Source organism: Schistocerca gregaria, chromosome 1, assembly GCF_023897955.1.
Source record: "Schistocerca gregaria isolate iqSchGreg1 chromosome 1, iqSchGreg1.2, whole genome shotgun sequence".
NCBI lineage: Eukaryota > Metazoa > Arthropoda > Insecta > Orthoptera > Acrididae > Schistocerca > Schistocerca gregaria.
This window is the reverse complement of record NC_064920.1, coordinates 467,679,443-467,705,861: the sequence shown is the minus strand read 5'-3', so window position 1 is coordinate 467,705,861 and position 26,419 is coordinate 467,679,443. Positions and strand designations below refer to the sequence as shown.

The 26,419-nt window shown below is 40.5% G+C and overlaps 1 protein-coding gene across 1 annotated transcript in view; it reads left to right on the top strand.

The window, feature by feature from the left end:
- The first annotated feature begins 3,340 nt into the window (after positions 1-3,340).
- The window catches only part of LOC126352916 (structural maintenance of chromosomes protein 3), a 172,834-nt gene continuing 149,755 nt past the window's right edge, over positions 3,341-26,419 (top strand). The window contains exons 1-2 of the mRNA XM_050002723.1: positions 3,341-3,536; positions 3,625-3,700. Coding sequence (XP_049858680.1) covers positions 3,522-3,536; positions 3,625-3,700 — 91 coding nt within the window. The 5' untranslated portion in view covers positions 3,341-3,521. The remainder of the gene's footprint in view (positions 3,537-3,624; positions 3,701-26,419) is intronic.

The following is a 26,419-nucleotide window of genomic DNA, read 5'->3' as shown; positions in this document are numbered from 1 at the left end:
ACAATTATAAAAGTATCATTATTTAATTCAAGCTCACGTGAACATACTTCTATACATTGCTCTACACAATTTTTTTGTTATTATTATACCTCTTTTACTTCCTAATATAATATATGGTTCATAAAAACAGTAATGTAGAGGTGAACTGTAGAATTCACTACTGCATCAACACTGACAAGTAAAACTTTGCAGATGTTGTATGAATCCTTGTCTAGAGTTCATAATGGAATTTTATATTTCGGTGCAGTAGTTGCTGGTGGACTTCAGGCAGGGAATTGAAAGTCTTAACTTGCAGTCCGTGGCCAATTTATTAGACACACTACAGTTTTTAAGCCAATTTTGATTTATGTCCAAGGAAATTTGTTTTTTAATACATAAATTGTGATAAAATGATTATGTGTAGTCTACTTCATGACTAAGGTGATATAACAAATAAATAAAACGTAGTATTTGTTGATAGTATTTTATTTCGTTAATTACTACAGAAATTAAATTTTATGAAAGTGAAAACATTAGTTCTAATATCTTGTTGAGCCACTTTTTGCAGCTATGAGAGCCTTAATATAGCATGGCATGCTGTCGATGTAGGACTCTACTGTGTCCTGCATCTGTAGATGATGATATCACACATGGATGATCTTCTCTAACAGTTGTGTTTTTGTTGTGATGACATCTTTTGCCCCCTCCCTCTTCATTAGTTTCCACATATTTTCTACGAGGTTTATGTTTGGACTATTACCTAGGCAGTCTAACATAGGGATATTTCGTTCCTCCAGAAAGGATTTAACTGTGACATGGGGAACTCCCCATCCTGTATAAAAATAAATGGTTCATCAGTCTCTGAGCAGTGGTATTAATCGTTTTAGCAGAACTTCCTTGTACTGCTCTTGAATCATTATGCCTTTATCCTTGCCACAGATGACAGACCAAATCATCACCTTAGTTGCATGTTTTACAGTCTGAATAATGCAGGGGGGCTGAAATTTTTCTCCTGTTCGATGTCTCACATACTGAGATTTGTTAGTTAGAATTTCAAACGTGCTTTCATCGCTGAAGCACACCTGTAAAAATGAAGAAACATAATTAACATACTATGAACAAATGTATATACGTTATATCATATTGTAAATAATAAAGTTAAATTACCGATCTCCAGAAGTCCACATACTTATGACACCACTGTTTAGCCCACTTCAGACACTTTGCTTTCATGTGGTTCCTAACTTTCGTTTTCTAGGGAGTCGACAGGCCTTGAAATCAATATCCTTCAACTTTCTGCGAACAGTGCATTCAGATGCATTCACATTAGCCTCTTCCAGTTGAGATTTTATCTGTTTTATGTTGCAAATCTGTTTTGTAGCAAAATTATTTTGAGAAATCTTTCTGACCTTGGAGTGAAAATTGGTTTTCTTACACACTTATTCTTCCTTCTGGGACTCAGTTCTTCACCTGAACCAATTTTCTTCTTTACGTGCCTCACACTAGGTTCTGATATTTCCAACCTTCGTGAAATTTCCCGATTGGAATATATTTTCTTATTAACAAGGGTTTTGACCTCCACTTTTTGATGTGGTGAAATGTTGCCTCTTTTACCTATTTTTAAAGTTCAGAATTAGTAATATCTGGCTGTAAAAAAATAAATTGTTATGTCGATATTATGAAATTGATAATCAAAGCGAACAAAGTATAACACCAGTTATATGCAAGAAGGCCACTAAACAGGTCCTTTCCTGTACGTTGTACTGTGCACATTGATACCTACAACAAGTCAACAATCCAATGTCATGTAGCAGCATTAGATACAAAATTCAACAGTATAATAAATACCCTGAATAACTGTTATAAATTTTGTCATTAATCGCATTAAATATAGTACTCAAAACGTAATTATTACAAATAACATTAAAAATGTGCAGTGCGTCTAATACTGTGGCCAGAGACTGTAGACACAAACTGAACCATAGCTCATTGGCCACTTATATAGCTTCTAAGAACATACTGTGTCTCAAATTATGTCTAAAATTGTAAGTTGTCAGAATCTAGGTACTGTATTTTACTTGCCTTTATGAAATCATTCTTCAGGATAAAGTAAATAGCTGATGTGTGTTGGATATAATTTTGCTCAATGCTTGTTTCGAAATTGTAGTAGCAGATCTAGATTTTCGTACCGCCTATGTCAGGAATCTGAACATTACCGTCAGGCACCCATGTGGAGAAGTTTATCTCCTCATACAGGTTTTTTGTCGTTATTGCTATGAGTGTCAAAAGATATTTATACATTTCTAAATCCACCCTCAACTAATTCTCAATTTGACTTGATGTGAGATGATGGCCAGGGTAAATTGGTGTTAATAAGACGATATGTCTGAAATGCTTAAAGTGAATAAAACTGCTGTGTGCTACTACTAGTAATAACAGTTGTTGCTTAATATGTTCTCAAGATAGCTATAGGAAGTGAGGCATATTGATCAACTGTTTTAATTTTTTAATGTTGCTTAGCTTCCGAATTAGCTGTCAGTCCATAGAGCAGTAGATCACACATTAATATAACAATGGATTTTAATAATAATAATGATTATAAAATATCCAACATCCCGCATAACACCTCACTTTATGTTTTTTCCTTCTTTTTTTTTCTTTTCTAGAAATACTTACCCCCAAAGTATGCATGGCACAGTACTAACACCTCTTCCTCTTTCTGAGCTCAACATCTCACTCATTATGGAGGGATGCTGACTCAGTTTTTCAGGATACCAAATGGGAAGTTACGGTACAGAAAATGGCCAAGAGATCAACAGTGTGTGTGTGTGTGTGTGTGTGTGTGTGTGTTTAGTGAGTGAAGTGTTATGAAACAATGTGTGTATAGTGTGTGCAGTGACTGATAGTGAGATATGAGTAAACAATGTGGCATTATATTATTTAATAAGTTATTTGTAAAAAAAAAAGTGTTGTATACCAGGAGTAAATCTAATGATGGTCTCTAAGAATAAGTCTGTAAAAACATGTGTATACGAATTAGCTTATTTTAAATTGATCTAAATTTGTATGTAAAAAGCGATCTACGGATGAATAAAGCTGCTGCTGCTGCTACTACTACTACTACTACTGCTATTATATTCGTGGGTGCTCAGATTATGTTCAGATTCGGTTATCAGGCTGTAGATTAGCACCGTTCCTTTAATCACTTTATTAGAATGTTGGATAGTTTTGTCAACAGAACTCCGGGCTGTGGGTGATTGTATATCCGCAGTGTTACGGAGACTGACTGCACATCGAAGACGAAATTTGTAGCATCGCTCTCAAAGCTATAACATACTGCGATTTTCACAGTTACTTCCACAGATGTTATTGCAAATGGTTGACCGCCAATGGAAGCACTTCCCGCGCGCAATACGTGCACTAAAGGAGCGCACAAGCTAAACTTTGTTTCAATATGGCGTTTGAGTGTTGTGTTTGTTTATATTGACATGTTAATGTTGTGTTATGTGTCGTAGTTTACTGTAGTATTTACCGTTATTAATATGTATATTAAACAGGTTAATACTTGTTATTATGACGGAGAACATTGTTAGTTCACTTGTACACTTCTGCGGAAAGTTACATGAGTAAATTTTATTGTTTTAGGTTATTATACAGGGATTCAAAAGTTACAGGGAACAAACAGTTGTTGAACCGTTCGATCCCAGACATAATGTAGTAGGTGAGTAGTAAAAGCTTCTTATTGAGAAAAATGTACATCACGAGAAACTGTCATGTTACTGAATATGTTGCTTCTGTCGTAGTATGTGTAAATGCACGCTGAAAGTCTCAAACTTAGCAATAGCCGTCTGCTTAATGCCTTGTTAGTTAGGATCTAGAGATTGTTGTAAATTGTTACCTCTTCGCCAGGAGAAGAAAGAGTAACAAGTCTTTACTGTCATTTATGACACGTTCGTTTTGTTGCTAGACTTAAATGAGAACATTAACTTTTGCTAATTGTGTTGCTATGTGCTGTAGCGCTGTAATAGAAAGTCCAAGTGGAGTATTACGTCATTGTTTCCAGTCGTTTTTGTAGTTCCAGGAACAAATTGTAATGAATTAATCATTTTTATGATGTACCATTATTTAACTTTAGTAATTATACAGGATGTCATTATTTAACCTTTAGTAGTTATGCATATTCTTAAGTGTTTCCGGGAGTCGTTTGCTTAACTGGAATTGTACCCATTTGTTGCTGAGTTGGTATTGGCAATCTCTGTTGCAAATGTTATGTACTAAAAGTATTCTCATTCATAATGGAAGGAGTAATTCAGAAGTTCCAGGATCTGATGATGTTAACGCTGATTTTTTCATGTTTTACAATTTGTTCTCCAAACTATTGTTTAAGTGTTAATCATGGCAAGTTACATACCTTAAAATGTTTCCTGGTGTATTTTCTCATTGTTTATCAACTATGTAACATGTACCAGCGTTTGTGAAGTTAAACACAGTAGGTAAATTTCAGTTTTCATTTTTGTCCTTGTAAATTGATTATCTCATTAAACAGCATCAAATGATTGTGCCTTTCTGCCACCACCACTTTGTGTTACAGATGTGATTTGACTAACTTGGCTTAGTTCCTGTCATTCCTTCTTGAACATAGGGCCGTGATGTTACAGATGTTGTCTTCCAGAATTGACGTTCTGCAGTTAGAAATGTTTAGCAACATGTTTAAGTTGAAAATTTATGAATATGAAATGTGCCTGTGAATAACAGTCTCTATTTGGACATGTTGTTGCAATCTTTCTGATATTAGTAGCTCATCTTTGCCATTAACTCCTCTCTATAAACCACAACTGTTGAACTTTTGTTATTTATTTATGATTACTTCTTTGCAATAGTTTTATTCTTATACATGACTTACATAGTCACATACCTCTGCAGGTTATGGCAAGAGATTGTTTCAAAAATGTCTTATCACATAAATAATCATGACTGTAAAAGTTGCGCTCATCAGCTTTGACCTGTGTTCCGTGATGTCATGGTGTGCAGTGTTTGTGAATCATGTTATATTTGTAGATGGTTTGTAGTATTTGGTGCCACAGTCTTGTGTTAGGCATTTATTTTTTGAAGTGGTTTATTAGTTATTTTAGCGAGTCATACAACATTGCTCACTGTGTGTGGGGTTGTGATCAGAAAAGTCTATGCTAGTTTGCTAGTGAGTTACTTTGATTTTGCAGAGGGTAATGGATTCATGCATGTGTTTGGCATTATCAGTTCCCTGTACATAACATGGTCAAAAATTTAAAAGTTTCTTTTTTTGTCTGTAATATGTGTGATAGAGAAATTCAAGAGCAGGTCATTGTTTTCTGCTGCGTGTGAGGATGTGATATCTGTGATCAGATTCATGCAATTATTTGGGCTGATAGTTAACAGGTTTCACAATTTGAGTGTTCTGGTGTGTTAATATACTGGCTTCATTTTATCAGCTCTATAGCTGAAGTGAAATTTGTATGATTGCAGGGTGTGTAAAATGAAATTTGTGACTGGGTTGAGGATTTCTTGGTAGGGAGGACTTGGATTGAGAGTCATTAACAGAAGTAGAACTAACTGCAGGCATACGCCAGTGAAATGTATCGAGACCCTTGTTGTTCATGCATATTAATAGTCCGGCGGGAAATGTCAATATTCACTTCAGTTGTCGAGCTACTGTCTGAAAGAAGTTGCACAAGTATCCGGTCAGATCATGACAAGATTTCAGAGTGGTGCGAAGCTTCATAACTTGCTTTAAACTTTTAGAAATGTAAAATTGTACGCTTCACAAAACAGAAAAGTGGTATCACAACTGTAGTTCGTCAATGCATTCAAATTCCTGACTGTAAGAGTTTGAGGGAATGAAATTGAATAAACACATAGGCTCATTTGTAGGTAAGACAAGTGGCAGACTTCAGTTCACTGGCAGTCAGTCAGTCAGTCTACAAATGAGTCTGCTTACAAGTCACTCTTGCTTTACATTTTAGAATATTGCTTAGGTTCGTGTGACCCATACCAAATAGAAGTGATGGGGAATTAAACATATATACAAAGAGCAACAGCATGAATGGTCACAAGTTTGCCTGGCTTGTTGGTCATTGTAACGGAAGTGTTGAAAAACTTGAATTGACAGACCCTTGAAGATAGACACCTATCCTCACATGCAGTAGTCTGATTTTTGAAGAACCATTGTTAATAATCTGTAGGTATTCTTCATTCGTGGCGTATTGGTCTGTCAGGACTATGAAGATAAGGTTAGATTAATGGGATTTAAACAGCCATTCTTCGTGCATTCCGTATGTAATTGGAGCCGAAAGAACCTCTAACATGTAGCACTGTGTTAAGTACCATTTCTAATGCACTTCACTGTGGTTTACAGAGTATGTATGTAGCTGTACATAATATTCTTTTGTCCTTGTGATAATACATACAGGGCGTCCCATTTGAAAGAGGCGCGCAAACAAACATTTTTACGTAAAAATCAGGAAATGGAATGAACATGTCATATCTTGTTCATGGGAAAATAAAGGTGAATCACAAAAGGTGCTGGAAGTAACTGCTGTCAACTTGTAAACAAAATTGAACATGACATTGAGATTCTCAAATGTTGCTGCCAGAACCTGTAGTGTCATTGCCTGGATTTCGTGGCTGATATTCTCTATTAAATTTTCTAAATTGTGTGGTTTGTTCCTGTAGACCTTGCCTTTTAGGCCAACCCTAGAAAAAAGCCAGATGGTATTAATTACCTGGTTGCCACAGTCCTTACAAAATTACTCTGCCAGGGAAAAGTGATTTGACTTCAGTTGTGGTTACTCGAGATGTGTGGCATGTGGCACCATCCTGTTTGTACCAGTCGAGGGTAAGTTCTTCATCCACCAGCTAGTTCACACCCTCCTGAAACATTTCGATGTAAACTCGTCTTGGCACAGTAGACTCGAAAAAATTGGTCTGATGATACGACATTGCACAGAACGCACCGATCTTTTGTGAATGCAGGGGTTACTCAACCAGTGCATTTTGATTTTCAGACAAGTATTTATTCTAAGAGTTTACATAGCCAGAGAGGTAGAACCATGCCTCATCACTGAACCATGTGTGCTGCAATATTTCTGGCCTCGGAGCAATAAGTTGCTGAAGCCAACGGCAAAATGTAATGCATTTGTCTGTATCATAGACATTTAGTTCCTGAACAACTGTAAACCTGTATGGATACATGCTGGCTTTCTTCACAGCTCTGTAACATGTGCTCCATGACATTCCACATTCCTGAGATGAACATTGAACAGACTTTGCAGGAGAGGCCAACAGTCATTGTTTCACTTCAGTCACGTTTTTTCCGACAATGGCAGCCATCCGCCACTGTGAAGATCCAAGACTGTTCCACTGCTCCCCGTCTCGTTCACTAACTTTTGCATGCAGCATTTAGACAGTGTACGCTGGTCACCTAACAGTTCAACAAACATTCCTTAACATGTTTTAATGGAACCAGTAATTCAGTATTGTTTCACAAGAAACACGCGCTCTTCGACAGAATAGTCATACATTGTCACTGAACACTGAGTCCAGCCATAGCAACATGCGGAAACACACTGCAGTGTTGCCCCATCGAACGTCACAAATTACAAGGTGCAATTTCGATGGAATTGCGACATATGTTTGTGTGGCCACTTTGAGTGAGGCACCCTAGGTATTTTATTTCACTGTTAATTTAATTGTCTTGAAAAACCTTATATTTTGACAAGATTTAATTAATACTTTGAGGTTCCTTCATAGTGTAGGATTGCCTTTTCTTCTCTCACTACTAATCCCACTCCTTATTTTTAAAATTTACTATGTAATAATTCTCTGCTTATAATGTACCAAACAATTTGTCAGAGTTTGGTCTGTTATCTAATAGAACTTTTATGAACTTACCTTTTGTTTTACTGTTTGTTACAAAACATGCCATGAGTGTAGACATTGGACTACGCTACAGATCAATCTGATGCCACAATCTTTATTTTGTATTCAGTTTCATTGGCTTCATAAGCTACCAACCAGATTTTCACCTTCCAACCAAACCGTGTCCTTCAGCTGTGCTACAGTTGCATATGTCACCACAACCAAGATTTCAGGAGGGGAGTACTATCGCCCACTGGCCCCTTAAAGTGATGAAGTTTTCAGAAATAGTATGTTATTCCTCAACATAGCTATCATAGAGAACTCAACAATCTCGGTCATTTAAATTATAAATTATTTATGTTGTGGTCTCTCATGTTTTAGGTTGTTCTGCTAAGTTGTTGTTTTCATTTTATGCACAGTATTTAAGCAACTTACCAACCCCTCTTCTTCAGACGCTTTTTTCTGCTCTAATGGATGTAATGTGTGGCAAGATTTTAATAAATTGAGTGCCGGATCCCAAGTGTTATGTAAGCTGAAACCTCTGTCCCTGTTTGTTAGGTTTTTTGACTAAAGTCACCAAGCAAATCAACTGTCACTAAGCACTACCTCAAAATATAATAACAAAACAAAATACAATGAAAGCAGTGCCCAGACCACGTTTCTGGGACAGTGTATTAAAATAAAAATGTCAGAAAGCCTAATAAACAAGGGTGGAGGTGGGGTCTAGCAGTCAATTTATTAAAGTCTCACTGGCCATCCCATCCTTCAGCGCAGGAAAACACTGAATTTGCATTTCACAAATATCACAGCAAGATCTGAAAACAAAAGAACATTGAAGGGCTTAATGAAGATCAGTAATTGAACCTAGCAGTAAATAGCTGTGTGAGACTGACAATACTTCACAGCCTGGTTTAAGTCCAGGCAGCGAATGCACATAAACAGCAAAACCCACAGCACCTAAAGAAGATGGCTGGGTCGGTCATTGAAGTAGTAACTCAACAGGTCACATACATACAAGCAAACCGTTATTTATGTTGTGTTTTAGAACATGCATTTTAACTGTTCTTTGTGGATTTGTTTTCCTTTTGATGCTACAATAATTAAAAATGATAGCATTGTAGAAGGTTGGATCTTTTATTCATACTGAATGAAGTGCAGATGAACTCTCGCACGTATTAGGCTGTCATATTGGATCCCTAAGTGAACCAGCCCATACAATCATTACTTGCCACAGGTTTTATTGCAGTTTAGAAGGACATGTTATTCATCAGGGCTACATGTTTTTCCTAAAGCTTTTATTGATTAGCAAAAATCTTAATATCAAAAGCTTTCTTTCATATTGGTGATATTCATAAGAAAACATAGATGTAAACCAACAAGAACTGTAGTTGAGCCCACTGTCCTAATGACACAAATGTTAAAAAAAAAGAAAAATTGTAGACATGAACTAATGCACTATCAGGAATTCCTTCACCATTGCACACTGTTATCAACAAGGAATGAGATTGCAAATGTAATCTCAGGTTAGTAGGTAGTTGCCACTGTAGAAATGTGATGGCAGCAAGGTTTTAGTTTTGTAGATTAATGTTAACTTAGTTTGCAAGAGGCTAAATGTAAAATATTGGTAATATTTATGCAACTGCCATAACAGATGCCCAGAAAAAATCTGCAACTAATAGAGGGGGGAAAAAAAGATCAGTTTCACACCAGTGGGATCTAAGGCAGACTCACCGTGAGCAGTAAAGCTATATATTGATTATGTCCTCCCCAAATTGTTTTATTGCAAATACATCTGGAATAGTTTTCCTCCAGCGTACATCTGAGGACAAAGTGTCAGTTTTAGTCAAGCAGTAGTAAGATAGTTTTATGTAACCAGTGACAGCTGAGAAAACAGGCAATGTGTTTTAGTGGCAAAATTACATTCAATGCTTTTGTTGTATTTCTTATTATCTAACATTATATGGAGAGCAAAGTCTTTTAGAAAGGTAGAGATGCTACTATGTATAACTGACATTGCTTTTACCCCCTGGCCCCTACTTTTTTTGGGGTGGCATCGGCTATAATAAATGGAAGGCAAAGTTTATGTGTGAAGTCCTTAAACATTAAGGCCTGCCTCACAGTGCACACAGAAGAGAAGACAGAGCATAGGTGCATCAGGGCGTCTGCACTTGTGCAGCACAGCACTCCCAAGTTTGAAAGGAAATGGTAATTTTCAGTTGTCCTGGAGCTGTTGATTGGAAACATATTACAGTCAGAAATCTTCTGTTATCCGTTTCCTTTTATTTCCATTATAAACATTATCGCTCTGTAGGTTTAATGGCTACAATTATACATTTGCTTTTATAGAAATGGGTTCAGTGTACAGATTTAGTAATACAAACTCTTTTTTCATATTCAGTATTATGAATAAAAAGCTGATTGATGGGACTCTAAACATAGCTCAATAGTGGCAGAGGACAGTTCGATGGAACAGCTGATATACATCAGGAATATGGACGACAGGTGCAGCAGAGGCAGGGAAAAACTATGCTACTCGGACAGTGGCAGAGGCCTGTGCCATATGGCTGCCTGTGCTGCGCGTCTGGTGGGTCCTTATGTGGCTCCTCATTGGAGTGCATGCTTCCTAAACACTGGGCCCCCTCAGCTATGTTTCTGCTGATGGGCCTAAGAATGGATGACGATCTGGAAAGAGTGAAGTGTCTCATGTGCTCAGAATTTTAATATGTTTAATGTGCATCAAATTTTAACACAGGATTTTTTGAGTGTCCACAAAAATGTTTCCAAAGAACATCACGTTTGAGCAGAACAACACACTGAAGGATGTGTGTCTTGATCTTGCGGATCACAACCGGTGGGAGTCTGAATTCTTCAGTTGCTTTATCAAAAGCGATAAATCACGCGTTTTCAATGTGATCCCTTGACAAGATGCTAAAATCAGGAGTGACACACGGCAAACTCTTCCTGTCCCAAACAAGAGCAAATCCAAAATCAATTTGATGATTGTTTAACAACAGTATTATGAAAAGGATAGAAGCTTGTGGCCAAAAGGCCTTCTTCTGAAATAGGAAACACACATGTTCACGTAACTCGCTTACACATGACCACTGTCACTGGCCACAGTGGCAAGAGACAGAGGTCATGTGTGTGTTTTCTATTTTGGAGGAAGGCTTCGTGCTTGAAAGCTGGACTATATAGCAGTCTTTCCATTGTGCCTGACTGTGACTCAGTGTCTGTTCTATGTGGTATTAGCAGTCTGTTCTTTTATAACATTGTTGTTATTCAATCCTGGACTTTCTATTATTTGTTGAGTATTTGTTTTTTGACAGTTGCAGGATCATCCTCAAGAAATTTATTCCACTGGGATAAATTGTTAAGCAAACTTCTTATTGTGAAGTTCTTGAAAGAATTGAGTAGGGTGGCTTGTGTGTGACCAGGTATCACATGAACTTGTATGTTACACCATTACAGTGTGCCCTATCACATGACAATCTTCATCAATATATTTTGAGCAAGAAATAGTATGCCCTTGGCTTACAGGTTGGTGAGTTTACACCCAAGTTGTCAGCAAAACTGCAACAAAGAAGGAATTCAACAGTTCATCATTGTGCGACTACCAAAAGAAACTATTGTGATAGGGACAGCCTTACTGTATAAAGTAATAAAATTCTTGGTTACAAATAAAAAATCTTATTACTAAATGATGCAGCTCGAGATCGGGGTTGCCAGAGGTTCTGAGAATATGAGGGATTTCCAAACACATCAGGAAACTCTGAAGGGAAAAAAAGCTGGAAAAAATCTCGTTTTTGTCTCGGTAGCTGAAATTGTTTGTTTACTGAGGTGTCATGTATCATCTCTGGCTGGGTGCAGCTGAGTACATGCACCACTTACCTGCTCCCTCATTTCTACTGCTTCCCTTCTCCTTGCAGTCTGTGTGGATCTGAGTCTCAGAGACTGTAGATGTCAGTCATATGTGCCTGAGTTGTTTCTTTAGTGATGTGAATGTTTGTGTGCTCTTGTGTTCTGACAAAAGCTATGACTGAAAATGTAGTTTTGAGAGTGTGACTGTGTTTTCTACATGTCTGTCTGCGGCTCAGCAATCATCTTTGTGGTGAGTTGCTACCTATCATTGTTCTCCTTGATACTGAGAGTATTTGAACCAGTAATCTGTTGCATGTATTGATCACCGTCGTCTCATTTCATCAACATGCTGTCTGTGGCTCATGAATAGCATGTCACACTAATGGATTTCCATGCCGGGTCAAAACCGGAGGCCATTTTTTGGTATTTGTAATTGATTGGACCTGCCAATGTGAAGCCATTTGGTTCCAATTAATGTGCAGACTCTGCCCGTTGGATCTAGTGTCAGTGACCTGCCCACAGGCCGGGTGTGTTTGTATGTGTGGTGTAACACAGCTGATTTCCATGGTTTGTTTATCCATGGTCCCAGGAGTGCAGTGCTCCTCAGCAAATCAGAGGCAATTACACGATTGATTTCAGTAATTGTGACTGCCTCACCACAAGTGTTTTACAGTGTGGCATTTTATAGATATTTTATTTGTTCTAGTCCATTTTGGCATTTCAAAAGTAGTTTGTATGCTAGAAAGTATGGACAATAAGAAGAAGAAAATTGTATCAGTCGGTGGTTTGTATGCTATGTTCTCATATATTTCTTGAAAGAAAAATCTCACAATACCTGTACAATAATAGACATAACACAGTGATTAATAACCGAATATAATGAACATAGTAGAACCACCATTTTATTGGCAGTCATCTACAGTGTTGTTTTACACGACTATTTCCCGCCTTATACACTTCTTTCACGAGGTCTACTTTTTTCTTAGGCTATTTCTGAAATCAATGAAGGTATTTTAAATATGTCTTGTGACCCCAGAGAAATGCGTATTTTTGCCACCAAATGTGTTTCGCCTTATTGAAATAAAATAACATCATTGGTCTTGATGAAACACTTATACCATTTGGCTTGCTTCCTCCATCTACAAAAAGTTCAGTACAAAAGATGTTGATGTTAGTATTTGAGATATTTGCTAACATTCTTAGACATTTTCTCATTTGCACCATTGTTTCTTGTACAATAGCTGCAAAGACAGATTGTCAACTTACATTTTAACTTAGTCTTGAGATCTCAAAATTTGTCAAGGGGAAAATGCTAAAACTTGCCTGGAAATCAGGGAACCCTGAAGAGGTTTTAAGACTTATTAAATAAATAAATAAAAAAAAGAAAGAAAAAAAAGCTGATTACTGTGCTTCACAGTTCTGAATTAGCTGTCATGTATTGTTGACCACTGTGTTTCATTATTTTATTTTTTTAATGTTGTGGTTAAGTTAGGACGAGAAGAGAGCCTGAACAGTCATCATAACAGCAAGAACATTTTACACTTCTGAATATCTACCACAAGTTTCTGACTATTGTCCTCTCCACCTCGATCAAACAGATTGCATATCTGGGGCTGCGTCACAATCAGAGCATCCAAGATACATTTCAGTTTGATGGTACAAAACACTTCATCTGCCTGCTATTCTGTCCAGTATAGCCAGCTATTGACACACCCTCTTGTTTGTCTCTTGTCACACTCCACAGCAAGTACTACCAACATTGCTATGTAATATAAGTAAATGAACCAACAACCATATTCCTATTTTTTACCACATTTCATTTACAAATACTGATTAGAAACTTTAGAAAAAAAGCAAATGTAATTGAGGAAGGCAAACACATGCAGCTGATTGATGTGTAGCATATAGAAACATCTAAAACCAAAGATACATTACCGGCATGTGAGTTACTGTTCTTTTTTCACTGTAACAACACACGCACACATCCACAAGGATGCCCAAACACACCCATTATTGACTGACTGAGTGGTTGCAGAGGCTGCCTGAAGTGGTGGTGGGAGGAATGGGGGGGAGATATGTGGCAACCGGTATGGGGCAATATATGTCGTGTTAAGAGTTAATGGATAGTGAATGGGAGCCCTGATAGAATAAGGTAACTGTGGCTTTCAATGGAAGAAGTGACATAAGGATTAATAAGGTGACATTAATAAAACAGATGGGATGGCGATAAGGAAAGGTTAAGCACCAGGTTTGGACTGCAAAATTACAAGAGAGCAAAAGTGACAGAAAAGAATAAAAAAGACCTTAGTGGAAGTTTAGATCCAGGGACTAGCATAAAAGATATGCTTCAGGGGGAGAGATACAGTTGGAGGGGTACTCAAGTAGCCATTTAGGTCATTTGTGTTATGATGTAACTGAGTAGTTGCGTTTGTGGTTGACTGCTTCGCCTTTTGTATTAAACAGCTGTTGTTTATTTCCTATCCTAGTTTCATATTTACCTAACCAAATTGATATTTAACAAAACAATCTGTGTACAAGTGTAACAGCTGCAGCCTATTTATAATAATGTATGACACATTTCAGGACTCTTTGTCCTACAAGTCCACATAATAGTCATGTGATGACCACAGGAGAGTGCATTTGGGTGTCTGTGTGGTTGTCTTTGTGAATGTGTGTACTTTTGATAGAAAAACAACTAATATGAATGCTGTTTCCTGTTGCTCCATGCATTGACCTGCTCCAGTTGAGTGGTTGCTTTTATCTTATTTTAAGTATGTGTCCATCCAGGAATTTCTGTAATAGGTAGGTGGAATGATAAATAAAATATTGTTTCGATTTCTTGCTTTACAATAGACAGAAATTTGTTGAAGTCCTTTGCACAAGAATACAGAAGTCTACTCAGAATCTTACACATGGACACAAAGTACACTCATGCTCATAAATTAAGAATAATGCTGATACATGGTGAAACAATGCTCTGGTGGGTGGTTTGTAGGTTTAAATCACCCCAGGGTATGACCGTTCTGTGCATTTGACCTGCGGTCATCGCACTTTGGTGCTGGAAGCAGTCCACATAAGCAAAGGTGTGTCTGTACATGTCAGAGTACGGTGCAGCTAGTAAGTGTGCAGACATTTTCAGTCAAGCTAATGGTGACAGTGTGTTGAAAATGGTTCAAAGAACACATGTTGATGACAGAGTACTGCAGGTAGCCTTGCTCGGGACCTTACTGCAGCCACTGGAACAGTTGTCTCCAGACACACAGTCTACAGGCGACTGAACAGACTTGGTTTATTCGCCCAGAGACCTGCAAGGTGCATTCCCCTTGATCTCTGGTCACAGGAGAGCCCATAAAGCCTGGTGTCAAGAACACAGTACATGGTCATTGGAACAGTGGTCCCAGGTTATGTTCATGGACAAGTCCAGGTATAGTCTGAACAGTGATTCTCACTGGGTTTTCATTTGGCGTGAACCAGGAACCAGATACAAACCCCTTAATGTCCTTGAAAGGAACCTGCATGGAGGTCGTAGTTTGATCGTGTGGGGTGGGATTATAATTGGTGTACATACACCCCTACATGTCTTTGACAGAGGAACTGTAACAGATCAGGTGCATCGGGACATCATTTTGCACCAGTATGTCCGCCTTTTCAGGAGTGCAGTGGGTCCCACCTTCCTACTGATGGATGATAACGCACGGCCCCACCGAGCTGCCATCGTGGAGGAGTACCTTGAAATGGAGTGGAGTGGCCTGCCTGTTCTCCAGACCTAAACCCCTTTGAGCAAGCCTGGGATGCTCTTGGTCGACTTATCGATGCATGTCTTTAAGCCGTGAGGACACTTTAGGAGCTCCGACAGGCACTGGTGCAAGAATGGGAGGCTATACCCAGCAGCTGCTCGACCACTTGATCCAGAGCATGCCAATCCACTGTGCGGCCTGTGTACGTGTGCATGGTGATCATATCCCGTATTGATGTCAGGGTACGTGCACAGGAAACAGTAGCGTTTTGTAGCACATGTGTTTCAGGATGGTTTTCTCAACTTATCGGCAATACCATGGACTTACAGATCTGTGCCGTGTGTGTTCCCTATGTGCTTATGCTATTAGTGCCAGTTTTGTGTAGTACCACATTGTGTGGCACCACATTCTGCAATTATCCTTAATTTATGAGCATGAGTGTATATATGGAAATTATTTCCATATAGATGTTGGAAGAGGCCTGTGTATGACATCACTTTATCTACTTCACACCATATTCTTATTGTTTACTTTTGCTGAATGAGAGCTTTTTTCTGCATTTTTCCTGAAGATAGTTAAACACGTAGCCTGCTGAACAATCCCAGTTGGCTATCTGATGGCTTCCAGGGGTAACAAAAATTTTATTTTCAATATTTAAGGTAATGAAGGCGAAATTTAAAATGCTGCCATAATCTACTCATTAAGAGGTATAGCCGTATGTTAAGGGTTTTACACAGTAAGACAACAATTAAGGTTAAAAACTGTGTTCATATCTTTTGGCAGCATAGCTCGGCATGCAAATTATCCTTATCCAGATTATATTCATCCAGTTTTTGAGAATGAAAACTCTTGGTGACATCCAACAAACATTGCACATAATGTCAAATCCTTGCAAAACTTTTTCTTACTGACGCACCTCCCACAGGATGATAAAAGGGAAAACTTTTATCCCTTACTACATATTTGCTGTTTGCACAGTACATCGTCAGGTATGAAATTTTAATTTACCACTTAATATATTTGCAACACATTTCAAAAATTTTCTTCGCGTGTCCCACCGAATGTGCCTGTAAAATGATAGTGTGGCACATAAACTGTCCAGTCCAATTAATGTGACCACTGTCAGAAGCCTGAATAATTATCTTTTGCAGTGCGTACAGCTGCAAGATGTGCAGGAAGACAGTCAGTTGGTTCTGGAAGGTACTGACATGGATATAATGGAGCCATGGTGACTCCAATGCTGCGTTGAACAGTGCTAGGTTTCTCATTTGGGGATCCATGCTCCTTACAGCCTGTTGTAGCCACCCCTGCCAAATGTAGATGTTGGCGTGTGATAGAGGAATGTAGGACGTGGATGGAAACTGTCAGAATGTGCTGTATTAAAAGTCGGCCATGATCTTAAAGTGTTTTATTATTCCCAGCTACAGTGCCACGTTCCTCTCTGTGTATGTCACAGGGTCCCGCAATGCTGAGGACTCGACTTTGCTGTCTGCAAAACAGCTTGGCGCAGAAGGGCTACCTCAACGACCTGTGCAACATACAGCGGCTTGCTGGCTGTGTACAGCTGCAGAGTTTTGACAATGTCAGGATGCGTCGGCAGCCTAATCAGCGCCCTTTATCCCTGTTGCCTCAGTGCCACTCTCTGGGAGCCACAGGGCGGCCCACTATGTCCTTCTGCGGCGTCATGGTTAAGATTGCTGCAACAACAAGCGCCTGCAAGCCATCAGCTAAATTTGTGGCCCTTGCCTCGGGATGCCTCTGGTTTGTGTTGGGAGCCAACAAGACTGCCCGCGGTAGCGGGCTGTCAAGTGGCCCGACACTGGCTGGCGACGGACCCCACATTGGCCTCAGAGAGTCGAACCAAAAACCCGCCATGGACTGGAACGCTGGCGCCCCATCTGCTGCTGATGTAGGCGGAGGTGTGACATGCCCCACCATCCAGGAGAACTGCCACACTTGAATCCCCCTCGTTAGAAAACCAGCACCTATTTATATGCAGCTGTGCACCTCTGTTTTGTTAACACACCGCTCCGAGTCACGTACTCATTACACCTAAGTTGCGCCAGTGGGCCCCTTCTGCCTGTAACTTGCGCCATGCAAATCGCTGCATTTACTCTTTTCAGTAGTTCGACGTCCCTGTGGCCTCCATTCTACTTCGCAACTGCTTGATCAGCATAACTTACTGTCAACAGGCCTGCGCCTGGCTGTGACTTGTGCACTTAGAAATATTGCATGAAATCTAACTTTCCTACCTTAAACAGTGGTGCCACTATATTATTCCCTCCTTCGGAAAGACACGGTCTCCTGGCAGATCTCTAACTACTCTTAAACTTGTTTGGGTTGGCACATACTTATGACATATTTACTACTACTATTAGAAAATGTAGATGTGGTCTAGTCCTCTTAAACACATGACATGAGACAAAATGTAAAAAATCCTTACTGGGTGGTCACTCCACTTAATGCTCGATCAATCCCTTACCTAACTGTCTTACACCCTCAGTATCTAGTCCACTCGGATTTGGACTACCTAGTCAGTTCCCTCTTGGAATTGGCTCTCCGCCTGTTTCGAATGAAAACAACATGCAACAAAGTTAAGGCTGTGATGGCACTTGGAACAAAGGTGCTCAAAACGATCATTACTTGTCATTGCCTTTCCCCATATTGAGCGACATGCTGCACAAGCTGTTCGGCCGATATGGGCTCCTTTTACTCTGAAATGAACTGGTTTACAAATCTCAACAGACGTGACTCCAGAGTTTGATTTAACAAGGTCAGATTCTGTCTTGGCACAAACTCTAAAGTTGCTTCTGGCCAGTACAGCTGTGGCTGTGTAACATTCAATTGCGCGACTCCTGAAATTGACGCTGGCAGATGGAAGGTGGGTCGTATTATGTTACACGCAGTTCCATTGATTAAAATTCCACTCCACTTGAGCTCTATATGTTTCGCTTCTGCAAAACAACTTCTGCTCAAAACAACTCGCTACTACTATCAAATTTTCATAGGTGGAGAAGATCCGATGCATCCTGACCCATTGCAAGCTCAATTTTGGCTCCTGATGCCCCTTGGACAGTCTATTTCTTTCCTCCTAGCTAAAAATAACTCCACCGTGCATGTGTCCGGATTGGTGGTTATCGCCCTGGCTGGGCATACCGTTATCTTCCCTCTATGGCAGCTCCATAATTCCTCCGTAGTCATCTTGACATACCGGCTGTTAACTGCCAAGATCAGCAATACGTCCTCGGTTTTTTACTTCCAGCAACTTACTCAACCCTCCCCTTTTCAGTGACCTGAGGACAGTGATCACCATCACCCTTCCTCCCTCTTCAAAAAGTCTGCTGTCCCCAGCAGGCTCACAGTACTCGAAAACAAATGCAACATATGAAAATACAATGCCTAATTAATCTAAGCAAACCCAATGATACATAACAAGAAAACAAAAACCTACAAATACTCTACTACTTTCTGGATCTCAAAGCATACAGTACATAATGCTGTACTCTATCGTTGTGGTTTTCCCTGCGCTTAACGCCTCTCTCCACTCTCTCTGTTTTCCTCTTCCCTACCTGTGTCATGCCTGGAATCTGGGCAACCCTTAAATGATGCAGCCGCCCAATGTGTACTATCTTTGTTCTAGTTGGCAGCTGAAGCTTAACATTAATGGGGGATGTGGTTTCAACTACTTGGTATTGGGCCTTAATACCTCATGACAAGCTTCTTCGTTTTCCCTTTTGGCGTATAGGGGCTGGATAGCATTACCCATTGCCCTACTCTGTACTGCGATAAACTTCCTTTCAGCTTTACTGTGTCTTCCTGTCTTTCCAAGGCCTTCATATTCACATTTTGTGCCCATTTCCAAACATCCTGAATTGTCCTCACGAATTGATGTACAGATTCATCAGTCCTTTCTTTCTTTCACTTTACTAAATCAAACGGTGATGGCATTTTTCGCCCACCTCAAACAGAGACAAACCAGTATTGGTATGGACTTTTGCACTATATGCACATACAATATGCTTCAAATACTTGTTCCACTGACGGTGATAAGAATCCACATAAAAAATCAGCATCTTCCCGATTCTTCTGTGTACCCATTCTGTCCTTCCGTTCGCCTGTGGATGCAATGTGCTCGTCCTCAACTTCTTTATGTTCAACAATTTACACAGTTCCTTCATTAAATCTGACATGAAGTTGGTCCCTTGGTCAGTAATTATTGTCTCCGGTACACCAAACTTCAAAATCCAGTTGTTTATTAACGTTTGCGCAACCATTGCTGCCTGTTGATTTGGCATAGCCACCATCTCCATATACCTCGAAAAATGGTCTATTATTGTCAGAATGAATCTGTTTCCTGATGGTGTTCAACTGAAAGGTCCTAAGACATTAATTCCCAACAGAAAATGGACATGTCGCTTCCGGCAATCCTTGTAGCTGTATCCCTTTCCGAGTCAAATCTGCTCTCTGCGCACATTGTATACAATTCTTGACGTACTGATCCACATCTACTTTCCTACCCCTCCACCAATATTCTCTGTCACTCTCCTATTCGTCGCTCTACTCCCACCATGACGACATAACACATGATCATGTGCTTCTTTTAAGACCTCATCTGAGCTTCGCTGACACTACTACCCTTGATCCTAACTTCATTTCTCTGCACAGAAGACCGTCGTACATATTAAATTGTGGCTGTGTCTGATACAATTTACAATTGTTGTCAGCGTCCTGTAATTTTTGCCATACTGCTTGGTCATAACCTACGACTTCTACTTTTGCCACCTTTCGACACAGTGCACCCGCATTACCGTGCTTCTTCACAGGCTTGTGCACCATCCCGTAGTCGAATTCACTAAGCCTGACAGCCCACCTAGCGAGTCTAGTGGACGGATCCTTCAACCCCAACAACCACTTCAACGCAGCACGATTTGTCACTACCCGAAATCTTCTCCCATATCAGGAACATTTAAAATATGTGATTCCATAGTTTACGCCAAGCATCTCCCTCTCTGTTGTTGAGTAATTCCTCTCTGCTGCATTCGATTGCCTAGACTCATAGGCTACAGGATGTTCTTTCCCATCAATTTCGTGACTAAGAACACACCCTAATGCTTGATTTGATGCATCTCAAGCTAGAATAAATTCCTTTTTAAAATCTGGAAAAACAAGAACTGGGCTTGATGTTAACACTTCTTTCAGTTTGTCAAATGCTTTCTGACACTTTTTAGTCCAATCAAATGTCACACCCATCCGTAACAATCGCGTCAATGGCTGCGCTAAATCTGCAAAATCCTTCATGAAATTTCGATAGAAATTGCAAATTCCGACAAATTATTGCACTTCCTTAACTGTTTTCGGCTCCTGAAAATCCCTTACAGCCTGTACCAACCTCGGATTCGTTCGCACTCCATCCTTATTAATGATATGATCTAAATATTCCACTTCTTCTAATGCAAAATGACAGTTCTCCAGGCTCAACGTCAAATGAGCTGCTCTTAACCTCATGAAGACTTCCCTTAACCACTTTCTATGCTGCTCCATATTACTTGAAAACACTGTAATGTCATCCAAATAGACAAGACACTGCCGTGGTTTCAAACCCCTTAACACACTGTCTAGCAACCTCTGATACATTGCCAGAGCATTTTTCAAACCAAATGGTATTCTGATGTACTGGTAATGACCTCCAGGACTAGAGGAAGCTGATGATAACCAATTGTCAGATCCATCGTAGAAAAGTACTGGCACTGTCCTAAGTGATCCAAAGTCTCCGATATGTTTGGAATGGGGTATGCGTCCATTATTGTCTTATTGTTGAGGTATTGGTAGTCACAACAGAACCTGTATTTCTTAGTTCCATCCATAGACTTTTTAGGCACAACGACAATGCCCGCTCCCCAACAACTCTATAATACCGTTTGCAAGCTGCTGATTAATGAAATCCTCCACAATCGGCTGCAAATATCTTGGTATTCTGTATGGTGTACGGCAAACAGGTGCTTCATTCCCTGTCAGATCCTATGTTGAACTAATGGAGTTGCTGGTAACGGTCCTGATGTACGCGTACAATACTATGTTTCACAAAACAACCTAATGGGTCCAAAACTTCATTATCCTCCAATGGTTCAATAACACATACTCTACCCACAGGTAGGTTTGACTCTACATTTACCCAAAGCGACTTCCCACTGCCACTAGACACACACTCATGCGAATTAAGCCTTAATGCTAATGTACGTGACTCAGTTGGTTTGTTCATTACGTTGAATGCCCCTCGCGACAGCTCTGCATCGACAACAGTTTCTTTTAGCTGAAATAACATTCCACCAAGTTCCATAGTCAATTTTGGCATGATGTGGATGCAAGAAATCTGCTCCTAGGATCATGTCATAGCCCTTGCTTACCCTTGGCACTACCTCCATCCATGCAAAAAATCAGACTTTTCCTATGTGAAAGTTAACTGTTACTGACCCCAAAGGTGTGACCTCCTTGTCCCCCACTCCATGCAGCCTATAACGTGGTGGTTAGTAGCCACTGACACTAGCGCCCCTGTGTCCAACAAAATCTCAAACTTTTCAGTTCCTAAGGATCCTACCACTGAACATACCACCTCTGCATACATATTTGTAGCATTGAAATTAGCTGGGAGCTCCCTTAGGTGGGTCTTGGGCCCCTTCTGCCATTTAATGATAGTCCATCTCTAATAACTTCACTTCTCTATCCTCTATGCTCCTGATTTCTACCCCTTCCTCTATTCCTCAGTGACTGGGTACATTGCTTCTGCACAGGTCCCGTACGACCACACTCATAATATTTTATACCCGCTGTGAACGCTGTTTGTCAATCACGTACCTTCGTTGCCACGACTATTTCCTCATATTGGATTGCTAGCTGAATGGCCGAATACAAATCTTTCGGAGTCCCTTCACGCACTTTCTGCGCCATATGTGCCGGTAACCCCCTCAAAAATACATCAAGTGCCCTTTGCTCTGCCTCCTGCAGCAGAATACCATTTGCTTCATCGCTCTGACCTAACTCGTAAGTATACTGACTAATTTCTCTTATTCTGTCTGCAAATTTCTCTGTCGTCATTGTACTCACCCGCTGCCTAAAGTACCAAGCGCTATTCATTTTCTTGTACCTCTGTGAAAGCCCCTACTTCAGCTGCTTAAACTGACCTGCCTTCCTTAAGGCCTGAGAACACCTTACATATTTCTTCGCTACACCCGTTAATCTAATCTTTGCTACATGTAACAACTGTTCATCAGACCAACCATTCATCACAGCTGAAGTTTCCAAGTCCACCAAATCCTCAGATGCCTTGCCAGAAAATGGAATAATCAGACTTTTGGCAGCTGGCTCAGTCTCCTGGTGCAGCTCCCTAGGCAACGACGACTGATCAGATGCGGTTTCCCGCTCGCTGCTAGATGTTAATTCACTTCTCAACTGCATATTGTCCGTTGTCAATTGTGCCACCTTTTCCAACAAAATCCATACCTCTTCTGGTTCTGACACACCTTATGTCTCTGACTCTGCCATTGTGTTGTTTTCATTCCCAGTTAGTCCCATTTCAACCACATTTTGTGACTGTAATGCAGGTGGTGGGCTCGAATGACGTACTGTGCAGATGACGCTTGCTATTCTGACACCAAATATAGCCGTCACTGCCAAATGTAGATGTTGGCATGTGGTGAAGAAATGTAGGATGTGGATGGAAACTGTCAGGGTGCACCATATTAAAATTCGGCCGTGATCTTCAAGTGTTTTATTATTCCCAGCTACAGTGCCACATTCCTCTCTGTGTACGTCAAAGGGTCCCGCAGTGCCGAAGACGCCACTTCGCTGTCTGCAAAACAGCTTTTCACCGAAGGGCTACCTCAGCGACCCACGCAACATCTTGCGATGTACCAGCCGTGTACAAACGCAGAGTTTTGACAGCATCCCTGTTGCTTCAGCACTGCTCACTGGGAGCCACAGGGTGGACTGCTGCGGGCTTCTTTGGTGCCGTGGTTAAGATCGCGGCTACAAGAAGTGCCTGCGAGCCGACAGCTAAATCTGTGGCTCTTGCCTCAGGATGCCTGTGGCGTGTGTTGGGAGCCAACAAGACTGCCCGCAGTAGTGAGCCGTCGAGTGGCCCGCTGCTGGCTGCCTACAGACCCTGCGTTGGCCTCAGAGGGTCAAACCTGTGACCCGCCGTGGACTGGAACATTGGTGCCCCATCTGCTGCTGCATGTAGCCGGTGGTGTGACACAGCCTGCTGTCCATGAGAGCTGCCACACTTGAATCCCCCTTGTTAGAAAACTGGCACCTATTTATATGTGGCTATGTACCTCTGTTTTGCTAACACGCCACTCCGAGTCACATACTCATAACACCTAGGTTGCGCCAGCCCCTTCTGCCTGTAACTTGCGCCATGCAAATCGCTGTGTTTACTATTTTCAGCAGTTTGACGGATCTGTGGCTTCCATTCTTCGCAACTGCTTGTCCGCGTAACTTACTGTCAACACGCCCGCACCTGGCTGTAACTTGTGCACTCAGGATTCTAACTTTCCTATCTGAAATGGTGGTGCCGCTACACTGTGTTGAACAGTGCTAGGTTTCTTGTTTGATGATCCATGCTGCTTACAGCGTGTTGAGGTGGTCCACAGAGTCTCGATTGGATTTAAGTCTGGGAAGTTTGGTGGCCAGGGGAGTACGGTAATATCGTTCTGGTGCTCTTCGAATCATGCCTGTACGCTGTAGGCTGTGTGGCACATTGCATTGTCCTGCTGGTAGATGTAGTCATGCCAGGAAAAACAAACTGTGTGTAGGGGTGGACATGGTCTCCAAGGATAGATGCATACATCTGTTGATCCATTGTGAGTTCCAGAATGACAAGGTAGGGAATATCACGAAATCATTTCCCAGACCATAATGTTCCCTCCTTTGGATTGGACCCTTCTGATGAACGTTGCAGCATGTTTGCTTTCAGACAATTAAGCCGTACATGCCCATGGCCATCTGTCTGATGCAGCAAAACATGATTCATCTGAAAAGATTGCCTGTTGCCACTCAGTGGGTGTCCCATTGCAGTATTTTATTAGAATGTCACTTTCCGGAGAGGAAGGGAAAAAACGAAAATATTGGATGGAGTCAAATGATTTTGTACTTAGAAGCAAATTTCTTATTTCCATTGTTATGGATGGCACTAAACAAATAGGTAGTTTTGACTGATTATGGGGAGAACTATGAAATCAGCACACGTTTTAATACTCTGCAAAAAAAACACTGTCATGTTTGAAAAACTAAGCCCATTTACCCCTCTCACATTGACACTATTGCCGAGGCTCTCTGACTCATTAGAATGGTGTGGTTCCCCACCACATTACAGTGATGTAATGGCTAGCACATCTGCGACTGGATTCGTGATTTCCTATCAGGAAGGTCGCAGTTCGTAGTAATAGACGGCAAATCATCGAGTAAAACTGAAGTGATATCAGGTGTTCCCCAGGGAAGCGTCCTGGGACCTCTACTGTTCCTGATCTATATAAATGACCTGGGTGACAATCTGAGCAGTTCTCTTAGACTGTTCGCAGATGATGCTGTAATTTACCGTCTAGTAAGGTCATCCGAAGACCAGTATCAGTTGCAAAGCGATTTAGAAAAGATTGCTGTATGGTGTGTCAGGTGGCAGTTGATGCTAAATAACGAAAAGTGTGAGATGATCCACATGAGTTCCAAAAGAAGTCCGTTGGAATTCGATTACTCGATAAATAGTACAATTCTCAAGGCTGTCAATTCAACTAAGTACCTGGGTGTTAAAATTACGAACAACTTCATTTGGAAGGACCACATAGATAATATTGTCGGGAATGCGAGCCAAAGGTTGCGTTTCATTGGCAGGACACTTAGAAGATGCAACAAGTCCACTAAAGAGACAGCTTACACTACACTCGTTCGTCCTCTGTTAGAATATTGCTGCACGGTGTGGGATCCTTACCAGGTGGGATTGACGGAGGACATTGAAAGGGTGCAAAAAAGGGCAGCTCGTTTTGTGTTATCACGTTATAGGGGAGAGAGTGTGGCAGATATGATACACGAGTTGGGATGGAAGTCATTACAGCATAGACGTTTTTCGTCGCGGCGAGACCTTTTTACGAAATTTCAGTCACCAACTTTCTCTTCCGAATGCGAAAATATTTTGTTGAGCCCAACCTACATAGGTAGGAATGATCATCAAAATAAAATAAGAGAAATCAGAGCTCGAACAGAAAGGTTTAGGTGTTCGTTTTTCCCGCTCGCTGTTCGGGAGTGGAATAGTAGAGAGATAGTATGATTGTGGTTCGATGAACCCTCTGCCAAGCACTTAAATGTGAATTGCAGAGTAGTCATGTAGATGTAGATGTAGTTCGCAGGAGACCCAGGTTCAAGTCCCAGCCGTGGCACAGATTGTAATTCATTGCTTCAATTTCTATCACTATCAAAAATCTGTTGGTTGTGCAAAACCTCTGCCACAGTAAATCTAATAAATCTGTATTTGCTTGTTATCAGTAAGTGTAGTATTTTTTGTCATAATGAAGACATAGCCATTGATATTTATAGCGAAATTAATTTAAGATAGTTTCTATTTTTGCAACTGCTGTTACCTAGGAACACAGTTTCATTTGCCTCACTGTTCTTATTTGTCTTTTTAATAATGCTGTAGATAGTGTTTGAGGTATTCTGAGAGTGCTTGAATATTAGTTCACAATATGAGTGTTCTGCTTTTGTGATAGTGTAGATGATTCTTTCAAATGTTGTAGTAATGGAGTTTTCACTCACGGTGACAGTTTATATAGGCACAAAATACTGTAATGCACCATGTTATCCATTCATTGTTCCTGATTCTCATGCTGCAGCATATGGGCTTCATCTTTTTCATCACCTTCTTCTTTTTCCATCAAATGTAATTGGAATAATGAACAGTCAGTATC